This window comes from Macaca fascicularis, chromosome 12 (genome assembly GCF_037993035.2).
Source record: "Macaca fascicularis isolate 582-1 chromosome 12, T2T-MFA8v1.1".
Lineage (NCBI taxonomy): Eukaryota > Metazoa > Chordata > Mammalia > Primates > Cercopithecidae > Macaca > Macaca fascicularis.
This window is the reverse complement of record NC_088386.1, coordinates 113,971,441-113,995,597: the sequence shown is the minus strand read 5'-3', so window position 1 is coordinate 113,995,597 and position 24,157 is coordinate 113,971,441. Positions and strand designations below refer to the sequence as shown.

General features: G+C 50.5%; 1 protein-coding gene across 5 annotated transcripts; it reads right to left on the bottom strand.

Annotated features, from left to right (window-relative positions):
• Nucleotides 1-146: 146 nt before the first annotated feature.
• RUFY4 (RUN and FYVE domain containing 4) lies at nucleotides 147-22,633 on the bottom strand. 5 transcript variants are annotated; one of them, XM_065526063.2, is made up of 14 exons: nucleotides 22,573-22,633; nucleotides 22,299-22,397; nucleotides 22,090-22,167; nucleotides 21,009-21,203; nucleotides 20,786-20,892; nucleotides 19,163-19,288; nucleotides 18,777-18,883; nucleotides 18,295-18,438; nucleotides 17,803-17,872; nucleotides 15,939-16,586; nucleotides 15,149-15,255; nucleotides 7,555-7,701; nucleotides 1,420-1,530; nucleotides 147-830 (listed from the first exon to the last, which is right to left on the bottom strand). In XM_065526063.2, exons 4-14 carry the CDS (start codon nucleotides 21,052-21,054, stop codon nucleotides 728-730), a joined length of 1,716 nt encoding a protein of 571 aa, XP_065382135.1. In that variant the 5' UTR covers nucleotides 21,055-21,203; nucleotides 22,090-22,167; nucleotides 22,299-22,397; nucleotides 22,573-22,633; the 3' UTR covers nucleotides 147-727. The 5 variants fall into 5 exon arrangements, with proteins under 5 accessions (XP_065382135.1, XP_005574302.3, XP_073866170.1 ...); XM_005574245.5 differs by having other exon boundaries at nucleotides 22,299-22,633; XM_074010069.1 differs by lacking the exon at nucleotides 18,777-18,883.
• Nucleotides 22,634-24,157: the final 1,524 nt, after the last annotated feature.

Genomic DNA, 24,157 nt, shown 5'->3' with positions numbered 1-24,157 from the left:
GTATGATTTCACTTACATAAAATTCTAGAAAATGTACATTAGCCTGTGGTGACTGAAAGCAGATCAGTGTTTGCCTAGGTATGGAGGGAAAGCAAGGGAGGGAGGCCACAGAGGGGCACAAGGAAACTTTGGGGTGGATAGATATGTTTATGAAGATGGTTCACTGGCATTTATTAAAATCAAAACTCATCAAATTGTACACTCTGTCATGTTTATCATGCATCAGTAGTACTTCAATAAAACTGTTAAACATAAAAAGAAACACAGCAATACAAACACAGATCCCTGAAGCTGACTCTAGACAAGAAGCTGCGGGAGAGCCCAAGACAGTGCAGGCTTCACTTCTAGTGAATCAGGAAGGGTGGGCACCAGTGCTGGGTGAGTGGGGAGTGTGGAGGAGAAATGTCAGGGCTGCTGGCGTCTTATCTACAGTCATGGATTTGCTGATCCCAGAGGGACTTTAGAGAGGATGGGGCCCGACTCCTAACGTTAGAGAAGAAGCCCTGAGCACTGAGGGCTTCGCCAAAGTCACCTGGCTCCTTGTGGTAGCTGCAGGGCTGGAACCACTCCCCACACCCTACTCTGTCCACAGAAGTGCTGGTGCCTTAGATCTCCAATGTCTAGAATTTGGACTGGACAAACAAGAGGGCTGGGAAGAGCTACGGGCAGGGAGTGGATTGAGTGGGATGGGCAAGCGGGTGGGAGGCCAGTCGTGGGCTGGTCTTGGTCAGGTGACCTGGGCTTCTCCTCCCTGGGCACAGGGTGGGCAGCAGCGGTCTCTCTTCTTGTAATCTGCAGAGCAAGCGTGGCAGAGCAGGCCTCCGCAGAGCCTGGAAGGCAGAGGCAGGGAAGCCTGGGGTGGCCTCTGCAGCTGGCACTTCCCCAAGTGGGCGCTGAGGTCATGGAGTTCCAGCATCTTCAGGTCCACCTGAGACATCTGTTTCTCATCTCCCAGTGGAATGCCCTTGGTCTGTCTCAAGAGGTCTCCCCTCTCCTGAAGGGTGTCCTGATGCCTGACCCCTCCAGAACCTCCACCTTCACATGGCAGCTTCTCCTGGTGGCTCACTTTCCTCTCTCTCAAGGCTGGTCCTAGTACTGTGCCCACAGACGAAGGAGGGGGAGCAGCTTACACTGTACAGATGCTCCCTTCCAGATGAGAGGCCCATTTCTTGGTCAGTTCTTGGAGGGGGACCCAATCCTGCCCCCCGGACCCCACTCCTTATCTGACCCTTCTGCTCTTCTCCTTCGTGGCTCTGCTTAGTGTTGGAAGTCAGATGTGGTAGAATGAGTGGCCAGCTGTAAGTGGCCTTTTATAAACACCCAGTTGCTGTGTCCCTCCCTTCCCTGGGGTGGGTGGGGGCTGTCAGCTGGTGGAAACTGGGCTGTCCCAGAGGGAGGAATCTGTGCCCTTCCCTTTACCTGCATGGATACCGCCGGGACAATCGGCCAAATATCTTGCTACAGGCCACACAGCACCCAGGGGCCATGGAAGAAAGATGCTGGAGCCTCTGCCACAGGCGGTCCTTCTCTCTGATGGGGGATGAAGGTGGGGAGACATAGACAGAGACAGAGATCAAAAGACAGAAATGGGAAATGACTCAGACAGAGAGACAGAGAGGAACAGAGGGAATCACACAGACAGGAAGAGAGAGACAGAGAGGGTGATGGAGGGAATCACATGGACACACAGAGAAATAAAAAGAAATTCAGAGACAGGGACAGAAACAAGAGCAGAGACGCAGAAAGACAGAGACACAGCAATGGAGGGGGATACAAAGATGGACAGAGAAAGATGGTTACTCAGAGAGAGGGGGGCAGAGAGAAGGGGAAAGAGGGAGAGAGAGACAGAGAGAGAGAGAGAGAAAGAGAGAGAGAGAGAGAGAGAGAGAGAGAGAGAGAGAGAGGAAGCCAGAGGATTGGAGAGAGACAGAGAGTGACATAGAGAAGTTGAGAGATATATAGCGGGAGAGAGACACACACAGAGAAATAGACACAGAGACAGAGAAAATGGAGACAGAGGGGAAGAGACAGATACGGAGACAGATGGAGAGATAGAGAAAGAGACACAGGGGCCAGAGAAAGACAGAGAGAAATGAAGAGACAGTGAGAGACACATACAAGAGATCAGAATGCGTCTGACACCTGGCCTCCTCTTCGCCCAAAATAACCTTGACCCATGATTTAAGGATCCATTATTTAAGCACAAAGGAGTGCTCCCTGATCACAGAGCCCCCTGGGGTTTCTTGCTCCAGACACTTACAGCACATGTTGCCTACTGTCTCTTATCTGGCACTTAGTACAAACTGCCTTGGCATTTATTTACGTGTATGCCCTTGCAAAACTGATTTCACTGCCTTTTTTTTTTTTTTTTTTTGCGAGAGCATCTAACTCTGTTGCCCAGGCTGGAGTTCAGTAGCATGATCACATCTCACTGCAGCCTTGACCTCCCGGGCTCAGGTGATCCTTACACTTTAGCCTTCCAAGTAGCTGGGACTATAGGTGTGTGCCTGGCTAATTTTTTGTAGAGCTGGGGTTTCGACATGTTGCCCAGACTGGTCTTGAACCCTGCCTCAACCTCCTAAAGTGTTGGGATTACAGGCATGAACCACCATGCCCTGCCTTCACTCCCTTTTGAAAGGATATTTAGGAAGAAGGGTTCTTTTAAATTTGTATCAAAATAATACATACACGTGATTTAAAAATAAAATCATACAAAAGTGCTCATATCAAAACACCTCCCTCTCTCGTTCTCAGTGGCAAACCATTTCTGACATCGTTTTGCTTTCTCTCCTTGAAATTGCTTCCATATTTAAGTAATATGCTCCTTTATCTCCTTCTTTGTTTACCAATAGAGAACATTCTCTATAGAGCTCCGTCCTTTGGTATCAGAGGATTTAGCTTATTTATTACCATCCTCACTAACTCACCATCCTCACATAGTTATATTCCTGTTTTTAGTTCCTCTATTGGCTACTATTGTAATTTTTTTCTTTTTTTTTGAGACAGAGTCTTTCTCTGTCACCCAGGCTAGAGTGCTGTGGCATGATTTTGGCTAACTGCAACCTCCGCCTCCTGGGTTCAAGTGATTCTCCTGCCTTAGCCTCCCAAGTAGCTGGGATTACAGGCATGTGCCACCATGCCTGGCTAGTTTTTATATTTTTAGTAGAGATGGGGTTTCAGTATGTTGGCCAGGCTGGTCTCAAACTCCTGACCTCAGCCTTGGCCTTCCAAAGTGCTGGGATGACAGACATGAGCCACCGTGCCCAGGCTACCATTGTAATTTTTACAGAATATACTCACATATTTATTTCTTCATCTACTAACTATAGGTAGTATCCTTATGACTCCTATTCTGTAATATGATGATGCCAGCATCTCTTCCTTTCAACTCACCTCTTTCCTCCACCTTCTAACTTGCCATCTGTTCTCACAGCATCCAGAATGGTAGCCACTACCCCACATGTGGCTATTTACATTTAATTTAATTAAAATATTAATACATAAAATAAAAACTTTAGTTCCTTAGTTGCACCAGCTCAATATTTCAAGTGCTTCGTCTCTACATGTGACTACCAGCTACCATACTGGACAGCATAAATATACAACCTTTATAGAACATTCTATTGGATTCTATTCTATACATAATATTGTTAAGGTGGTAGCATTTACGCTCTGTTTCTATAATTACATAATTGCTTTCTGTGCTTTGCTTTTAAGTTGATTCTAACATTGAAAAAATTAATGAATAATATTTACATTATTAGATAATATATATACATATTTCTTCCCAACAAGCTAAGATACCTTCTATAACATTTTCCTTCTTGGAAGGCTTTTGGTTTTCTGGGAGTTTTTAATTGCCTTTCTTTTTTCCTTGCATTACTTGCCTTTAACATATTATTTTCCTCCCAATTCTTCATCATTTCAGGTGTTCTCTTGATTCCCTTTCTCCCCAGATACCTTCCTCCTGCGTCCTTGGTCCTTCTGCTACAGTCTGGACTGACTGCTCCCTGGGCTTGCTGCCCACTTGTCATCTTGGGAATTCCCTTTTCTTCTCTCCTAGGCTAAAGCAATTTTTTTTTTCCTGAATTCCACATCTTCTCCTTTCTTGGCTTACTTCCTTGTTTTTCTGGAGCACATCCTCAACTAACTTCCTATGAAAGGCTATGTGGGAGGTAAATTTTCTGAAATCTGTCTATGTGAAAATGTCTTTACTCCACCACCTCCCCCACTTCATTCATGGTTTGTCTGGAAACAAGATTCTAGGGCAAAAGTCAGTTTTTCTCAGAACTTAAAAAGAATTGCACCATAGACTGTTTACATGATTTCTACTTCTTTTATAGGTGATCTGTCTTTTTTTTCTAGACAATCTTAGGACATTCTCCTTATCTGTTTTACTGAAATTTCATAATGATGTATCTGTGGGCTTTGTTTTGTTTGTCAATTCTTTGCTCAGTGAAATCTTCAAATCTGAAGATCTGTGTCCATCAGAGCTGGGGAATTCTCTCACATCTTAATTTTTGCTATGTTTCATTTGTTTCTCTCCTCACAGTTAGAAAGGACATTGGAATTCAGAGACTGATTATCTGTATGTTTAATTATTTCTCTCCTGACTCCCATCTCTCTATGCTTTTTACTCTACTTTCTAAGAGGCTGCCTCATCTTTCTCTTCTAATCATTTTAGTGAATAGAGAAAAATTCAGTGATCATAATTTTAATTTAATTTTTAATTTCCAAGAATGTTTCTCTTTTGACAGATGCTTTTTATAGCATCCTGTTTCATGGAAGATGGATCTTTTTCCTTTGTTTATCTTCATCTCTTCCCTTTATGTTCTAGACTCTCCTCAAATATCTGGGGATCCTTGGTTGTCATTTTATGTGTAAGAAAGAGGCAATAAAAGCTGTTTAGAGCTCTGAATAGTGGACAGGAATGGTTGACTAGTGGCTTCCCTTTAGTGGGGACTGGGCAGGGAGCTACCTGCTACAACCAGACACCCAAATGCCAGGACAAACTGGTCTTTTATTTGAGGCACTTAAATTCCTTTAGTGAAGGATCTTTTGGTCGTTTGCTTGGGAGATACGCCCCTGAGTGCTGGATATTCTGCATGTGAGGAGGCAGGCAGAAGGCAGCAGGTATGGACTGTTCTTTCTAATGACTTTATCTCTCATCTCACTTCTGCCATCTGTGGCTCTGGGATCTCTGGGTCCTACAAAAAACTTGGGCTTCACACAGTATCCACTTCTCCATCCATTTTCCAGCTTCTGGAAATTAGTTGAAATCTCTCCTCTGTGGTTAGCTCCTCCACTTTTCTCTCCGTTTTAGGTTTTAGTCTTTTATAGTCATTTTAGAGAAATTTCAGGATGGAGAATAGATAAGATGTGGGCAGTCCACCATCCTGACGCAGAAGTCAACCTTGGTGGCTATTTTTTTTCCTTTTTCTTTTCGTTTTTTGCTTAGGGTTGTATTTTCCATAAGCTTCTGCCAGGGACATTGTATTACATAGTTTAATGTTTCCTGCCTGAGAACCTGTGATTAATCACCTTTGCACTGGGAAACTAGTGCTGATGAACTAGTATATTTTCTTTGGATGGGAAGTGAGATTTAGTCACTCTGTCTTTCCCTTTTTGATCCTGCTACCAATATGCTCAGTGCTGAGTTCTAATGCTAACCCTAATCCCAACACTTTGGGGGATATATACTTTTTGTTTTCTATTACATGTTCCATTTAATTTTCTTTCTTTCTTTTTTTTTTTTTGAGATGGAGTTTCACTCTTGTCGCTCAGGCTGGAGTGCAGTGGCATGATCTCGGCTCACTGCAACCTCCGCCTCCTGGGTTCAAGTGATTCTCCTGCCTCAGCCTCCTGAGTAGCAGGGATTACAGGTGCCCGCTAACACGCCCAATTAATTTTTGTATTTTTAGTAGAGACAGGGTTTCACCATGTTGGTCAGGCTGGTCTCAAACTCATGAACTCAGGTGATTCACCCACCTTGCCCTCCTAAAGTGCTGGGATTACAGGCCTGTGAGGCACTGCACCCGGCCATGTTCCATTTAATTTTCTAGTTTTCTTTAACAATCACGTATATATGTCTTTTATTGTTGGCTATCTTAAATTATTTCATGAGGTCAATACTTCACTTTTTATATCTCTCTTCCTCCAAATTGACAGTAAATCCTTTGGAGGAACTATTCCTTAAATTATTGTTTGTCCTTTCCAAGTTGATGTCTCCTTTTTCTCACCCTTAATACCATTTGGATATTGTGTAAGAGGATTTAGTTCTAAATGACCCCTCACCTGAAATCCTAGCACTTTGGGAGGCCGAGCTGGGTGGATTGATTGAGGTCAGGAGTTCAAGACCAGCCTGACCAACATGGTGAAATCCTTTTTCTACCAAAAATACAAAAATTAGCCCAGCATGGTGGCACGCACCTGTAGTCCCAGCTACTTGGAAGGCTGAGGCAGGAGAAGCACTTGAATCCGGGAGGTAGAGGTTGCAGTGAGCTGAGATGGCGCCACTGCACTCCAGCCTGGGTGACAGAGCTAGACTCTGTTAAAAAAAAAAAAAAAAAGACCCCTTAGCAACCTTCCAATTTTAATGGAACCTGAGTCCTCTGGTCTCCTGTTTCCTGAACTGTATGAGAGGATAACATATGTATGTGAACTCTCTACCCAACTAAAGGGCAGGAATTATGCTTTCCGCATCTTCCCTGTCTCTCAGTGAGCTTAGTGGTTTGGAGCTGACCCTGGTGAGCCCAGCCTCTGGAACCTAGGACAGCTGACCCAGGGCAGGTCCACAGGCCCAGGGCCTGACGAAGTCCCGTGGGCAGGTAGGTGTAGGACACGTGATCACCTCTGGGTTCTCCCTGGTGTCTTTTTCCTCCTTCTCCCAATTCCTTCTCAACCCATGGTTCTTTTTTCCTCCCTAACCTCAGTAGGTGTGTGTATGTGGGAGTGGGTCCGGGTGGTGGTGTGCATTATTGTCAGGGGACTCTATACAATTAATATGCTATGTGTCCTAGGTGACCAAGTCTGCCTTTTTTTTTTTTTTTTTTTTAAATGGAGTCTCGCTCTGTTCCCCAGGCTGGAGTGCAGTGGTGTGATCTTGGCTCACTGCAACTTCTGCCTTCTGGGCTCAAGTGATTCTCTTGCCTCAACCTCCCAAGTAGCTGGGACTACAGGCACGCGCCACCATGCCCGGCTAATTTTTGTATTTTTAGTATAGATGTGGTTTCACTGCATTGCACTGCATTGGCTAGGTTGGTCTTGAACACCCGACCTCATGATCCGCCCACCTCGGCCTTCCAAAGTACTGGGATTACAGGTGTGAGCCACTGCACCCGGCCAAGTCTGTCTTATTTCTGACCCTCAGTTTCCTTTTCTGTAAAATGGGGATAACAGCAGGGAGTGGCTAAAAGAAACAGAAGAGTTAGCATATGTAAAAGTTCTAGAACCCTGCTTGGGAGCTGTGAGTGGAGTAGAATTCTCATGCTCCGGGCTCCACATTCCTTACCGTTCCCCCATCTGTCTCCCCTTTCCCACTGTCCCCGTCCTTACTGGATCAGTTCCAACACCCGCCTCTTCATGGCCTGGACCAAGTCCCGCTGCCCTCCAAGCTCCTCCTGGTACATGGCGTCCCGCCTCTCAGCCTCCTGTTGCTTCTGCTCCAGCTGTGCCTGCAGCTCGGCTCTCTCTTCCTGACACCTGGGTACAGAAGGAAGACTAAGTTCTCAGGGGGCAAAACTCAGCCTTTGTGCCTGAGCTAGGCTGGGCCTCTGCCGGATAGGGAGCCCATGGGAGACACTGGTGATGCCCCCAGTAGCTGAAGTCCACACACATACACACACACACAACAATACACACCACACCACACACAAAATGCACACACATAATACAATATAACACAAGAGACATAACACCCAACAGAACACCTATATACAATACACACAACACACACAACCCCCACACATTGTAACACACACAATACTACACACAACACATACACACAATGCATATACACAACACAATGACAACACACAATATAACACATACACACAACTCAACATATACACAACACAACACAAATGTAGCCCATACGCATAACAGCATTCACACAAAAACACAACACATATACACAACACAAAACACAATACAACACACACAATGTACTCACACAATACCACACATAACAACAGATACAACACCCAACAGAACACATATACACAACACACACAACATATACACACAAGACAATACACACAACACAACAACCCCTATATATCATAACACACACAATACAACACACGGCACACACACAACACATATAGACAATGCAACAAATACACAACACACAGTATAACACATACACACAACTCAATATATGCACAACACACATGTAACCCATACACATAACACAACACACAAACACAACATATATGCACAACACACATATAACACATACTACACAGCATACACAGACACAGCACACTACATACACGTTCATAATGCACACGTAACAACACATTGTACACACCACACAATCACAATCACACAACACAATGCACATGCATAACATGCACACACAACACAGCACACAACACATGCAATACAACACAAAATGCAACACAGCATATACACAACACATAGCACACACATCTACAACACAACACACGCCCTAATACACACAAGGTATAACAGAACACATATACACAACACAGAAGACACACAACGCTACACGCATATAATTTATACATATAATACAATACATACACACACCACGACACACCACATATCACAACATATATAACGCACACACAATACAATACACACAACACATACATAATGCACACACCACACACATAAACAGAACACAAACAACACAACATATAAACACACACTTGCACAACACATACAACAGACATCCATAAGGCAGACACACAACTCAACATGCACACAATGTGTGTGCGTTTACACACATACATACAATGCACACACCACACACTGAACTGCACACTGTGTGTTGCCTGACACCTACGAACTGACTCCTCACCAACTATTTAGAGAAATGAAAACAGGGCCCTGCCCTGAGTGTTCCTTTAGAGGGAGGGGATGAGCCAACATTTCCTCCTCCCGGCTTTGTTTTCAAACATTTCCATTTCAAATGTAACTTTCTTGAAAGGTGTGTTCACTATCATGGCTGCTCTCTGGAGGGAAGGCAGATACCTGGGAACCCAGGCTGGATGGTCGGTGCCCAGCTGGAAATAATTGTGTGTGGAAGGGGAACAGTGAAGGATTTAGAGCGATTTTTTGCTTTAAAATATTTTTTAAAAAGTTATGTTACATTGTCTTTTCAATTAAAAAGAAATAGTAAAAATATGGCTTTCTTAAATTTGTTTTAGTTTTGGGCTTTGTAGCGTCTCAGTTCCACTCTTGGTTTTTCTTTTTGTCTGTAGTGGTTTTCTGAAAAGTTCCAAGAAGACCACTGGACTGGAAATAAAAAAGACCTGGTCCCAGGGCCCAGCCTCTGGCTCAGTTGGGAGGCCCCTGGCTCAGCTGGGAGGGCGTTGCAATGGCAGATGGCACGGGTGAGAGTCCCGGTGCTCATGGTGCATGTACGTGTCTGTGCCGGTGTGTGTCCTGGGGCTTGAGCGTGTTTGAGTGGAAGAGGCTTGCAAGAGGCTTGACAATGAATTGAACATGCAATTTTAAAACACCCCCTTTTAGCATGTTGCAGGGAAGAAAGTTGGGTGGGCCATGACATCAAACTGTTAGCAGCCCAGCCACTGACATTCCAGAGTTCAGTCACTGCAACCCCAAGAGCGTTCTGGTGCTCAGGCACGGAGCAGGGCCATGTTTTTAATTTTAATGAACATTCTAGTCTTTTGGCATCTCATTTCTTAGCTGCTGACTTTAATTTTCCCGAGCCAGTTTACTTGCCCTGTGATCCTGGGCCCTTAATGTGATCACCGTGGTGTGTGCATGTGTCTCTTGGGTGGGAGAGAACACTTACTTAGCACCTACTGTGTGCCAGGGGATGTTTAGGTGCCAGGAATAAAGCAGAGCCTATGGATCTTACAGTGTTTGCGGCAGGGGTAAAATAAATGATAGACTCGTAAAATAACTAAACTAAGTGCTACGACAGAGACAAAGGAGAGGCTGAGACAGAGACCACGGAAGGCTCTTGGAGAGGCTCCTCAGACAAGGTGAAATGGAAGCTGAACTAGAAGATGAAAAATCAGCAATGTAGAGCCAGGCGTGGGCACATGCAAAGGTCTGCAAGTTGGAAAGAGCTGAGCTTGTTTGAGGAACTGAAAGACGAATGATTCTGGGCTGCCACAAAGGGCAGTGGGGGGCTGGGAAGGCAGGAGAGGAGTGGGGAGGTGGGCAGGACCTGAGCTGTCTGCCAGTGGCCCAGGAAAAGTGGATGTTAATCTCAGTGAAATGGGGAGCCCTGAAGTATTTTAATCAGGGAGTGATGGATACTTCTAGCACATGAGGGGACATGGAAGGGGAATTAGTTTACTGAGCACTTACTATATGCCAGGCCCAAGCTTAGTGTTTTATGGCCCCATTCATTTAGTTTTCATAATTTTAAGAGACAGATAATATAATCCTCATTTTACAAGAGAGAAGAGTAGAACCTCAGAGAGGGGGTGACACTTGCCCAGGGTCACACAGCTTGATGAGTGGAGGGAGCAGAAATCTGGACACAGACCAGCCCAGATCAAAACTCTTTTGCCTCCCTACACCTTCATCCAGGTAAAGCCCTGATCACCAGTGATTTCTGGCACCAGTGCCAAGTGGGCAGCAGGTGGGAGGGAGGGAGGGAGGGAAGGATGCTGATGGAGTCTGGCAGGCCTCAAAGGAGCTCAGTGCTGCTGTGCAGGGGTTGGGGGGACATGTGACATCTGCCTAGTTCCCCATCCTGAGGACCTCTTCAGCTGATGCTTGTCCTAATTTCTTTTGCTCGAGGTCTTACTCCCAGCGCAGAGGACACCCACCTGCTTGGAAAGATTGCGTCACGAGCATCTGAGCTGGGAGGAGGAACCTTAGCCATCCCACCGTCTCGTTTTGCAAATCAGGGACCTGAGACCCAGAGAGGGCAGGCCACTGTCCCCAGGGGCCCACAGCCAGAAAGCTGTGAGGTGGGTGTTGGAAGCTCCATGTCTCAGCCCAAAGTCCATTTTCACAGCCCCAAGGGCCTGCCCTGGGCCTGCCGCCTTCAGGTCGGCTGTGGCTCACCTCTGCCCCCAGTCTGTGCTCTGCGTGGGACTTCTACCACCCTTCCACTGTCCTCCATACCACAGCCTGAGTGAGCCTTTAAATACAGAAGTCAGACGGAGAAACGTCCCTGCTCTAAACCCTGCCCCAGCCTCTGGTAGCACAAAGAAGAATTCCAGCGCCTCACTCTGCCTTTGAGGCCCCTGCCTCCGGCTCTGCCCCTCTCTCCTCTGCTCAGCCATACCCCGTATGCATTTGGCCTGCCTGTCCACAAACGCATGTCTTCTGGCCATTCCTCTGGCCACAGCACTTCTCACTAATATTTGAACAGTCCAATCTCTCATGTGGTTGGGGCTTCTGCTCAAACGTCACCTCAGAGAGGACTTCCTGGCCCCCAGTCTGAATGACTATCCTGTCTTTGTCTGCGCCCTTCCCTGCCTTTGTTTCCCTAGCATCTATCCAATGGCCATTGGATCTGTTTACCTGCCTGCCATTGGATTGCTATCTGTTTATCTGTTTGCCATTGGATTGCTATCTGTTTATCTGTTTGCCATTGGATTGCTATCTGTTTATCTGTTTGCCATTGGATTGCTATCTGTTTATCTGTCCCAGGTCTTCTAGAGCAGGCTGGGCCAGGTTTGTTCACCACACCTGCTCATGGCCACTGTGGAAGCATAATAAATGTCCGTGGAATGAATGGGTCCCTCAGCACTTCTATTCTCTGTGTTGAGGAACTCATCGCCAGCTTGATGCCCATGGGCTCCTTTCTTGGGAGTGAGCTTTGTCCTTAGCTCCCTGGGTCCCAGGCATCAGGGTAGCACATCCTCTTCTGAGCCTCAGGATCAGCTTTACTCACCATCCTTACTCTGAGGACTCCAGGATCGATCTCCCAGCCCACACTTCCCTCCTGAGTTCCACACTCAGCTGCTTGTCCAGCGGTCCTTGTCTAACATGTCTAACAGGTGTCTCAAACATAACATGTTCAAAACCGAGCTCTGACTTTCCCCACAAACCTGCCCTCCCACAGCCCGCACACTTCAGTTAACAGTGACTCTAGCTTTCCAGCTGATCAGGTCGAAAAGCTCAGAGTCATTCTCAACTTCTGTCTTTCTTTCAGACCGCATATCCAATTCCTCAGGAAGTTCTACTTCACACTTCATCCAAAGCCCAGCAGCTTCTCCCTGCTCCATGCTGCCAGCCCAGTCTGAGCACCCCCACTCTCCCTTGCGCGGTAGGGTCCTCACTGGACTCTCTGTTTTCAGCTTGCCTGCTAACAGGCCAACTCCAAGGGCCTTTAAAACACACATGAAGCCGGCCACCGTGGCTCATGCCTGTAATCTCTACACTTTGGGAGGCCAAGGTGGGTGGATCACCTGAAGTCAGGAGTTTGAGTCCAGCCTGGCCAACATGACGAAACCCCATCTCTACTAAAAATACAAAAAAATTAGCTGGCTATGGTTGCGGGCGTCTGTAATCCCAGCTACTCAGGAGGTTGAGGCAGGAGAATCACTTGAACCCAGGAGGCAGAGGTTGTGGTGAGCCGAGATGGCATCCCTGCACTCCAGCCTAGGCAGCAAGAGCGAAACTCTGTCTCAAAAACAAAAACAAAAACAAAACCACAAAACCACCACCAACAAAAACATGTCAGCCTCTAACAGGCTGATCTATAGAGGAAGTGGACTGGCGTTGCCTAGAGCCGGGAAAGGAATGAGGAATGGCTGCTAATGGGTACAGGGTTTCTCTTTGGGGAGATGGAAATGTTCTGAAATTGATTGAGGTGGTGGATGCATAACTCTTGAATATACTAAAAACCATTTAATTGTTAAGCATTTGAAAAAGCATATAAACATCTTTTTGACATTAAAAAAAGTCAAGTCCTTCTCCTGCTCTGAGCCCTCAGTGGCTCCCATCTTCCTCTGAGTCAAAGTCAAGGCCCTTCCGATGACCTCGCAGACTCTCTCTAACCTGCCTCCTTGGCTCACCTGACCTTTTCCCACATCCTCTCCCTCCTTCACTCTACTGGGGCCCAGAAGGCGTCCTTGATGTTCCTAGAAGCTGCCCTGCCCGTCCCCCATCAGGGCCTTTGTTTTTGCTGTCCCCACGGCCTGGAACATTCTACTGAATAGTCAAAGGGCTCGATCCTCACTTCCTTCAGGTCTTTAGATCAATGTCACCTTTTCAGGGAGGTCTTCCCTGGCCATGTTACCTTATTAAAATGTAAAATACCACACCAACACGTCCCGTTCCTCTTGTCTGCTTTATGTCTTCTTCTTATAACTTATTCCAATCTGACATCCTAGGTACTTCACTTGCTAATCACATTTATTGCTTCACCCCACTAGAATGCGAGCTCCACGAAGGCAGGTGTTTGGCCTGTTTTGTCTGTGAGAGGATTTCCCGTACCTAGGACAGGCCTGGCTCAGAGTGGGTGCACAGAGTGTTTGTGGAATGACTGAATGATGAGTGACAGGTGGCCGGAGCACTGTGGTCTGTGAGACAGGGCCCCCAGCAAAGGGAGCAGCCAGGGCCAGGCCGTATCTCTACAACCTCCCAGCTGCTCCTCCTAGCTTGTCTTGATCCCTTGAAGACTCTCGTGTGGGCAGAACCCCCATGGTCATTTGGGCCCTGAATCATGGAAACCTTTGCTGACCACACTGTGGGCTCAGCTGAGTGTGGAGTGGGAGGAGCCCGAGGGGCCCTTTTGGGTTGATTTCTGGGCTCCTGGGCCTCTCTCCCCTGCGAAGCAGAGAGTCAGCAGGCTTCCCAGTGATTCAGGCTGAATCACAGCTACTCAGGCCCTGCTGGAGTCTGACTGGTGTCTGTTGGACCTGGGGCAGGTGTTAGCCATGTGGGAGGGAGAGACAGGGGCAGGTGGGCAGACCGAGGCACCCGGAGACCACAGGAGAGAGACACAGAGACGCTGATTCAGGCCACGGAAGATCTCTGCAGGGAGAAGAGACTTTAACAAATAAATTATGGGCTGGGTGTGCTGGCTCATGCCTATAACCCTAGCACTTTGGAAGGCTGAAGCTTGAGCCTAGGAATCTGAGGCCAGTCTGCGCCATGTAGTAAGACCTTGTCTCTACAAAAAGAGAGAGAGAGAGAAACTGAGACCTGAGAGACTGAGGACTGAGGGGCATGGTAGAGACAGACAGCGTGCTGTGGGCCCCTGGGGTCAATGTGATGACGGAAGATGAAGACACTGGATGGTGAGAGACACTGAGCAAGAGAAACGGAGAGACTGAAGTGCAGGCACCTGACATGCTGCCTGAGCCAGGCGTCTGAGCCCACTGATTCTGGAGTCAGCCGCAGGCTTTGAATCTCAGCTCCCCTGCTAACTAGCCAATGGTGGGTGAATTGTGTAGTATCTTTGAGCTTCAGCTTCCTCCTCTATAAAATGGGGGTTCTATAGAACTCATCTCATAAGGGTGTTATGCAGAAACACCTACAGCAGGGCCCAGGACATAGTAAATGCTCAGTAAATGATAGCTATGATTATGTGAGGGTGAGAGGTGGCGTAACAGGAAAAAGCAAATGAGACACAAAGAAACCGAGTAAAAGAGGGAGACAGAAAGAGATGCGGGAAAGAAGCCCAGTGGAGTAGGGAGGCAGAGGGTGGAAAAGAGAGAGGAGCTGCCCAGGGGAGGCAGCAGAGGGAGGCAGGGGTGAGGGTGGGAGGGAAGCAGGCCAGGAGGTGGGGCCTCTCCTGGGGCTGCTCTGGGAGGCCTATGAGAAAGGGATGCACAGGGGAGGGAGGGTGGAGCCCTGGGATCAGGAGCAATGCCCTACAGGCCTCAGATCCCAAAGGTGTGCCCAGCCCAGGGTGTGGTACACAGGAGGTTCTCACAAGACCTCACTGACTTGACCGTGACTGACAGCAGGACTCAGGGAGCACCTCCCGGTGCCCTGTGCTGTTGGTTGCCAAGGTTACCTGCTGAGCTGCTCCCGAAGTGCCTGCAACTCCCCCTCCTGCTTCCTCAGCAGCTGCTCCTGGTGCTGGGCCTGCTCCTCGGCCTTCCGGAGCCCAAGTCTGAGGCTCTGGGGATTGGAAGGAGGGGAGGAGGAGGCTGAAGGAGAAGGACAGAGACCCCAACACCGGGGCTGACCTGAACAACATTCCCGAGAGATCCCAGGCCATGCCCTGGCAGGGCTGGGGACGGTGCTGGGAGCTGTGATGCCTGACTCTGTCCTAGGCCTTACTTCTGGGTGAGGCTGGGCCACTGTTTCTTCCTTCACTGAAGGGTGGAAGTTGTAAACTCAGAAACTTGCAAGTTCCTGGGTGGAAGCTGAAGGAAGGCTTGGTGACAATCTTGAGTGACCTCCAGGAGAAGCATCTACTACAGGAGCAACTAGGTGGGCTCTGCAACAGTAGAACTTAGATTTGGGGACGAGACCTACCATCATGAGGATATGGAACTGGAGAGGAAGTGACTGCCTGGAAGAACTGTTGGGAAGGGATCTCAAACTCCAATGCTACTGGGGCTGGGTAAGAAGTATTGCCGAATAAAGTGGGTCTAGCGTGAGGCAATAGGGAGATGTGGGGACTGTGGTGACCTGAAGAATGCATGGCTTTCAAAGGCATTCCCAAATAATAATCCTGAGTGGGCCAATAAAAATTGATCCATGGGAGGGAATGGTCCCAGGCTACCATTTCAGACCCTCATCTGTGGGCCAGGTCAGAGAGGGGAGAATAACCAGGTATGGAGCTCAACTGTTCTCACCTTGATCTCGTCCTGCAGGGACACCTCGGCTTGCTCCTCCCTTCTGGCCACAAGGGTAACTTCTGTTTGCACTTGTGGATTCTCCATGGTAGAGTCTTCCTTTGTTGTGAGTCCCTGAAGGACCCAGGGCTCCCCCAGGATGCTAGAGTCCCCCGATCCCTGCCTGCTCCCTGATACTGTTCCCGCTATGGTCCCTCTGGGGCTGGGCATCAGCAGCCTCTGGACATGACTCCACTCTGGTTCCTTTTCATGAGTCTCCTCTGTTGTTCTCTGACCCTCTGCACCCAGCAGAACCCCTGTGCCCTCAGCCTCCATCCCTATCACCTCCTTCTGAGTGTCCATAGCCCCCTTCCCCTGTCCCTGGGTGCTGGGTGTTGAGTTCCCCAGGAACATCTCAATCCATGGGGTTCCTTCCTCCTGGTCTAGTTGAAGCTCCTCTTCTTCTGGTTCCCACATACTCTGGGGGTACCTATGTCTCCTGGAATTTCCCCCCTTCTTTTCCAAAAAGAAAGGAAGATGCCTTTGCTGCTGGGACCTGGGCAGCCCTGCCAGCTGCTGTCCACTGGGTGCATCTTGCAGACAGACAGCTTGATTGGTGTGTGAGTCCTCAATCTGGACATTTTCGGGCCTTCCATATGCAGCTGGGATCTGTGGAGAGGACCCCAAACCAGTCATCCCTTTCAGCACCAATTCACTGACCTGGTGCGTGGGAGAGGCCACAGTGCTGATCTAATGGGCTTGCTAAATAGATAGGTACCAGGTCCTCTCACTGGAAACTTTGATTTATCAAACCCCAAATCTGACTTTTAGCAACACCCAGGTGATCTGAGCGCCATGCTTTGGTCTGGTGAGGGACAGCAGTACATCCTGATGTCCTTCTCTCCCTTTCTCCTGTCTGCATCCTTCTCCTTTCTGCACCTGGGTCTTGGGTATTGATCTGGCTCCCCCTAAGTTCCACCCACCCCTTTCCTTTAATTCTTTGCCCTGAACTACACTTCGTGTTTCAGTTTTTTCATCTGCAAAATGGGAATGATAATATCCGGTTTTAGGGTTGTGATGAAATCTTGACTAGACCAACACTCAGCTAAGAGCAACTTCTCAAGAAGCCTTCTCTGTGCTCCCATGTTCCTCTGTTCATTTCTGTGTCACTTACACTGAACTCATATATTGCAATGCTTTTCTTTATGATCTGTCTCCAAGAAGAGACCCTGAACTTTTCAGACCAGAGAACTAATAGTATCTGTACCCAGTGCCTGGAAGCTGGTGGGGGTGCAAAATGTGCTTGTGGGATGATGATAACAACAATGAAGGTGATCACACGGTGCCATGAGGGGAGCGTGTAGCCAGGAGCCCTGTGCAGTGCTGGATGTGAGTTGCCTCAGTGCATCCTCACAATATCCCTATGGGGCAGGACAAGTAACTTGTTCAAGAACCATAGTTTGTAAGGGGTGGGGCTGGAATTCGACCAGGCAACCTGGGTCTTTAGTCGCTTCTTGAACTGAACTGAGTTGTTTGTCTATTGTCCAGTGCAGGGGACTCAGCAGAGGGCATCTCTCTCATCTGTTTCCTGAAGCTTTCAGTGGCCTGCCCCCCTTGGAACTTTCTCCTCCTCTGGGCCCAGTGGCTCCGGCAGAGGGTGCTAGAGTTCCCTTTCTCTCCCAGTGTCCCCACCCCAGGAATAGGAGCCCTCTCCTCCTCTGCTTCTCCCCAGGCCCCTGCTCCACACACTGGCCTCTTGCTCTGTCTGTCCAGTTGGGTCAGGGCTCTCTGTACACTCAGAGGGGGAAGCTCAGTTACTACGCAAACTGGGGACGCCAAGGAGATGGGGAAGAGGCAACTCAGAGTGAAGGCGGGGCAGGGGCACCTTCTTTGGGGCATCTTTGGTTTTTCTGGGTCTCCTTCCCTGGGTTTGGGTGGAACTGGAGCAGCGTGACCTGAAAGTGAAAGAGGCAGGGGGACCCTGGGCTTCTCTTCGGTGGTGGGCTTGGCCCTCAGATGGAGGGTATCCCATCTTTCCACTCGCCCATTCATCCCATGACACTTCCCCCTTCCTGCCCACCCACCCTCATGCATCCCATCCTGCATTCATTTCCCTCCCAGCATCCTGCTATCCATTCATCCTCCAGCCCGCCACCTCAACCACCCAGGAAGTCGTTAGTGAGTGCGTATTCTAGGCTGCATTATGCCATGAATTTGCACTGGGAACATCGAAGTCTAGAAGGATCCAAAGTCATGGAGCAAAAGGAGGCAGAGACAGACAGGGCTGGGGGCCGAGGGCTTGGGGCTCGCCTGGGACCCTTGGTGGCCATGGGATCAGGTGTCAAAAGAAACTTCCCTCCTGGCCGCACCCACTCACTCTGAGAACATGGGCCAGGCTCCATCCAGGTCTGGCTGCTGGAGGTCCAATTCGAAGGCCACCCCATTGAGAGCATAGAGAGAGTCCAGGATGTCTTCTTGGCGTTCTGGGCAGTGCAGAGGGCTGCGGGGTCCATACCATTCCCTGTGTTAACAGTGATCAGAACCTTTGGCCTTTGACCCTGGGGCTATTTCCCTCGACCCCAACCACCCCCACCCCAGCTCAACCTCAACACCGTCATGAGGCTGGTCCCCAGGCAGAGTCGTGGCCCTTCAGGAGCAGGAGGCCCAAGAACCCTGATGCTGCCAGGACGCCTGGGTTCCAACCTCCCTCTGCCTTTTCTCCCTTAATTTTTCCTTCATGACTCTCATCGTAACGGTCCTTGATAGAAAGCCATCCATGGGGGGTGAAGGAGGGCTCTTTTACAAAGGAGGGAAAGTGACTCAGATGGCATTGGCAGGAGGATGTCCCAGCAGCCCCACCTGGTGAGCTCTGGGTTTAGGAGGCAGAGCTGCAGGGCCTCAGCCAGCTGCCCACGGGCCAGGCAGAAGCGGATGAAGGCACGGCCTTTCCCCAGAGGGGTCTTCAACTGCAGAGTGCACAGGGGCAGAACGGGGGGTGGTATTAGGACAGAGGGTGCCCAGGAAACACAGAGGGAGGGGACTGGAAGTGCTGGGCAATGGGAAGGGTGTGGGGGGACCTGAGGCCATGGGAGGAAAAGGGTGTCTGGAGGGGTGCTGCGGGCAGGGTTTAGGAGACATGCGGAGCAAGTGAGCGGTCTATGGTCGGTAGAGCAGGATGTGGGAGAAGGAGCAGGCCTATGTCCACCCCCACCCCGTCAGCTTTCTCGCTGCCTGGCCCTGGATACCTTGTCCTGGGAACGGACAAAGTGGATTGGCTCCATGTCCACCCGCTGCCGTCGTAGGGCAGTGCAGAGAAAGTCCCAGTAATCTTTCCGAGGCCCCAGGAAGCTCTTCTGCTCTTTCTGGTCAAACTAGAACCAAAATGAGGCAAAGAAAGTGTAGAAATGCTTCCCCCTAGAACACACCCTGCATTCTAGCGTGCTGAGGGGACACCTGCTGGAAGAGAGGGCTCCTGCAGACACACCCGGCATCCCGACCGAGCCCTGTCCTTACTGGCTGTGTGACCATGAGCAAGGTGTTTGACCTCCCTGAGCCTCAGTGTTCTCATTCATTCATTCATTCATTCATTCATTCATTCATTCAGAGGTCCTTATTGAGCACTGACTATGTTCCAGGCCCTGTTCTATGTTCTGGGGATACAGCTATGAACAAATTGACTTCATGGAGCTTACATCTCGACAGGAGAGTTAAGACAACAAACAGATGAGATAAGTAAAGCATCGAGTATGTTAGATAGTGATGACTGCTACGGAGAAAAAAATAAAGCAGGAAAGAGAATGGAAAATGTGGTGGGTGTATGTGTGGTGCGTGGTGTGTGTGGCAGGTGTGTTGAAAATCTAGGGTGTCCAGAAAAGCCTTCTAGCGCCAGGCGCGGTGGCTCAAGCCTGTAATCCCAGCACTTTGGGAGGTCGAGATGGGCGGATCATGAGGTCAGGAGATGGAGACCATACTGGCTAACACGGTGAAACCCCGTCCCTACTAAAAAAAAATACAAAAAACTAGCCAGGCGAGGTGGCGGGTGCCTGTAGTCCCAGCTACTCGGGAGGCTAAGGCAGGAGAATGGTGTGAACCCGGGAGGCGGAGCTTGCAGTGAGCTGAGATGGCGCCACTGCACTCCAGCCTGGGGGACAGAGTGAGACTCCATCTCAAAAAAAAAAAAAAAAAAAAAAAACACAAAAACCCAAACAAAAAAAGAAAAGCCTTCTAGCTTGAAGGAGCTGAGAAAGTGTGCTGTGCATTCCAGTGGAAGAGCATTTTAGGTAGAGGGGAGAGCACGTGCAAAGGCCCCGAGGCAGGAGCATGCCTGGTGTGCTCCAGGAAGATCCAAGAGGCCAGGGGAGCTGGAGTGCAGCAGATGAGTGGCAGGCTGGCAAGAGATGAAGTCAGAGAAGTAGGAAGGTGTGTGTTGGGGTGTTGGGGGGTGGACATCAAGCAACTCAGAGGGTGAGAGTGAGGATTGCACAAAGCCAGGCATATAGAGGCCAAAGCCTGACGCATAGCAAGTGTTCAATAAAAGCTGGTGCTGGTCATAGTTGGGGCTCTGAGTAGCAGCAGGAAGGGCCAGTCCTAGGACATCCATGCCTCTGAAGCTTTAAACAGTGGTGGCTACCCCCAGGTGTGTGTCCCGCCCCAAGGCCCAGGTCCCTTCCAGCCCCACTTTGCCTCACCTCGCTTCTCAGGCTGCAGTGACAGCCTCCAAGAGTGAGGTCAGGTGTCAGGAGGGAGAGGGAAATGGCATAGTGCACGGTAAGGAATGGGACTGTGGCTCCTCCCTTGTTTTCCAGGAATGTCCTGCCAGTTGTCTGGGTCTGGGGAGAAGGATGGGGAGGGGGAGGAGAAGGTCCCACCTGTAGCAGCAGCTCCAGGCAGCCACAGAGTCTGTACAGCTCGGCACTGGTATCCGTCACTGGCCCCTGCCCATCCCCATAGCCCTGGAGGATGGCAGAGACGGCAGCTGCAGGGAGGATGGCAGGCGTCAGGCATCGAGTAGCGAGGCCCTTGAGGGAGGGGCTCCCAGATCCTGACTTCTCCCGCGACTCAGTCCCAGAACATCTCTCAGGACACACTCACCTCTTAGGTCTTTGGTGATCTTGAGGATGGCTGCCTCTTCTGCCATGGGTACTTGAAAATGATGTGATTCCTTCCGACTTGGATGTGAGCCCAGGAAAGACCCTTGGCCTCACTGCCCAGCTCTCTCCTTACATAAAGCAGTACGCAGAGACTATAGAGGGGAAGTGACTTATCTCGGGTGACACAGCAAGTTACCTAGTGGGGGGAAAATCCCAGCACTGTCTTGTAGGCCAGCGTGTGAAGATGATGGTGTGGTCTCCACCGATTGAGCAGTCCCTGGGTGACACTGTACTAACACTTGATGCCCTTGCCCCATTCAATCCCCACATCATCCTGGAGGTTATTAACTCCATTTCAGACCAGGACAAACAGGGAGTTGGAGAGGGTAAGTCTTTTATTCAACATCACAGAGGAACCCAGGATTTGAACTCAGGTCTGTGTGCCCATAGGGCCTGTGCTGTGGGTCCTGACTTGGTGTAAGTGACCCTGTGAACGCTCATGCTATGTGGACACTAGGCTGGGGGTGTCCCCTCCTGCATGGGGTGTCCTCAGCCTTGCCCAGGTACTCATCCTCCTCGAGACACCCACTCATTGTTTCCTGGGCCCCAGCTGAGTGGAAAATGTGTGTTCTTTGAGGAGAGGGTGCAGAAGTAAAGCATGGCCCCAGGGCTGGGGCTGAGCAGATGCTGCGTGTGTGTGCGGAGCAGGGCGCCTGGTTTTAATACTGCTTTTCTCTCCAGGGGGATCTCATCCTCTTCTCTCGATGGGTCCTGGGGCCCAGAGAGAGACACTGTGGCCCCGACAGCTGGTGACCTTATTCTGAGATCCTAGTCAAGACCAGGTATGGAGTGGAAAACCCAGGTGTCCTGCCTCCCAGGCTGTGGCTGCTGGAGTTTGGGGTGGGGTGGCAGTGGTACAGCAGTGGGACACAGTGGAGGGGAGGGGAAAGGGAAACGGAGGTAAATGAGGGAGGTGGGTGGGACATGGGATTTAGGGAGGATGGGGTCAGGAGTCCAGAGACCTGGGTCTCCATCCTGGCCTGGCTACGCACTCACTGTGTGATCTCGGGCAAATCACTCACCTTCCTTGAGCCTCAGTTTCCCCACCTGTAGACCAAGGATTGGACTGATGGTCTCGGCAGCTTCTTCCAGCCCAGATCCTGTGTGAAATCCATGAACGGCTACATGTGTCTCCTCCTCTCCCTCCTCTCTGCCACGCATTTATCTTCCCTGGCTCCTCGTATCACTCCCCTTCTGTCCCCGTAAATTCCAGGGTCCCCCTGCTACTCACCCAGGAGAGCCTGGCTGGCTGGGGTACGAGAGCGCGGCTCTGCTGCCTGAGTCCGTCCCTAGTGACGGTGCCTTGCAGAGCTGTCCCAGGATTTACAGCCTGGGAAGAAGTGACTCAGTCTCAGCCCAGCAGCCTGGAGGGGGAACCTGGCTCACAGCGGTGGGGGAACCGAAGACGCTGCAGGGAAGAAGTGGTAGAGGCAGGATCCAGGGCACTGGGGCAGAATGGTGAGATGGGAAATGGGTCATCTCAGGCCAGCCTGGGGTAGAGTCACCTGTTGGCCAAATGAGGGCTGATCCATTGTGGTTAGTGGGACTGCTGCTAGTTTCCTTTTCGTTTTCAGCACTTGCTCCTGCTTTTCTTCCTTCTCGCCACCAGGGGGCAGAGGGAGGCCGTGGAGCTCCGCAGCCGCTGTTCCTGTGGTTTCTTCCGTGTTGTTTGGTTGGGCTGTGAGGCGGCGCTCCAGGGTGGGGAGGAGAGGGCGAGGTTCCCACCACGCTCCTCCTTCCTCTCTCCACCTCAGTGAGCTGAGCGGTCCCCGTGAGTGCTGGTCACCAGTGCCGACCCCCCAGTCCTGGTCCCATTCCCAAAAGGATGGATGTGAGACCACCAGTGAGATCCTGTGCCCAGTAATGGGCCAGGCGGGTTTCCCAGGTGGGCTGGCCCCCCTACCCGCCCCGCGGCTGTACTCTGCCTTGTTAACGCTGGGATGTTTCCATGCGGAGTCCTCGTTTCTGCAGGCTGGGCTGCTCCAGGGGCTAGTACTGGGGCAAAGGAGCAGGGGCCTGGGAGGACGGCTGTTTTCACAGACCCCAAGAACCGCATCTAAAAACCAGCACAAGGGATGCCCCAGCCCGTCTGCCCTCTCCTCTGTTCCTATATCCCTCATGCAGAGGCTGCAGCCCCCATCTCTGTCTCCTGTATCACGTCCCTGTCTCCTGTCCCTGTCTTTCCCTCATTCCTTCCCTTTCTCTGTTCCCTGAGTCTCACTTTGCACCCTTGGTCTCTTTCTTGCCCTCCCAATTCAGTCTGTCTGAAGCCCTGTCCGGGTCCCTGCCCCTGCTGTCCTCCAGCCCCCTGCCCTCCTCCAGCCCCCTGCCTCCCTCCAGTCCTCTGCCCTTCTCTAGGCCCCTGCCCTCCTCCAGTCCCCTGCCCTCCTCCAGTCCCCTGCCGTCCTCCAGTCCCCTGCCCTCCTCCAGTCCCCTGCCGTCCTCCAGTCCTCTGCCCTCCTCCAGTCCCCTGTCCTCCTTCAGCCCTCTGCCCTCCTTTGGCCCCCTGTCCTCCGGTCTCCCTTTGTCACTTGCCATGAGGGAGTCCCCAGGCGTGGATGCTGGCTGGGTGCTGGGAGCCCATGGTGTTCAGCTGGCACAGAGAGAAGGCAGCTACTGCTTCAGGTAGAAGCTGCAGGAATGGGTGAGGGAGGACACCCTGAGTCGGGAGCTGGTGGTTGGCAGAGCCCAGGGCACCTGACACAGGCAAGCAGCCAGCCCAGGACAGTGCCAGTCCGCTTGGGAAGTGCTACAAGGTAGGTGGACCCAGGGGGAGGCAGGACCAGGACCAGGACCAGGTGAAGGGTCCTCCAGTTGGGTGGAGGGCTCCCCTGGGTCTCTTGTGCCCTTGGGAAGAGGGTGATATAGGACCTGACTCCTAGAAGGGCAAATAGCTTGGGCGAGGTTGGTTTAGGAGCCACCCAAGAGGGGCAGGCCTGGAGTGCTGGGGCAAGGTAGGGAAAGGGTTAATCTTCCTTGAGCTGGACCAAAGGGCAGCTCTGGCGGTGTCCCTTGATTTAGAGGGCTCTGGAGTTAGGAGGGTGGGGGGCCACTGGAACAAGAACTGCCCCAGGATGGTGGGGACAGCTG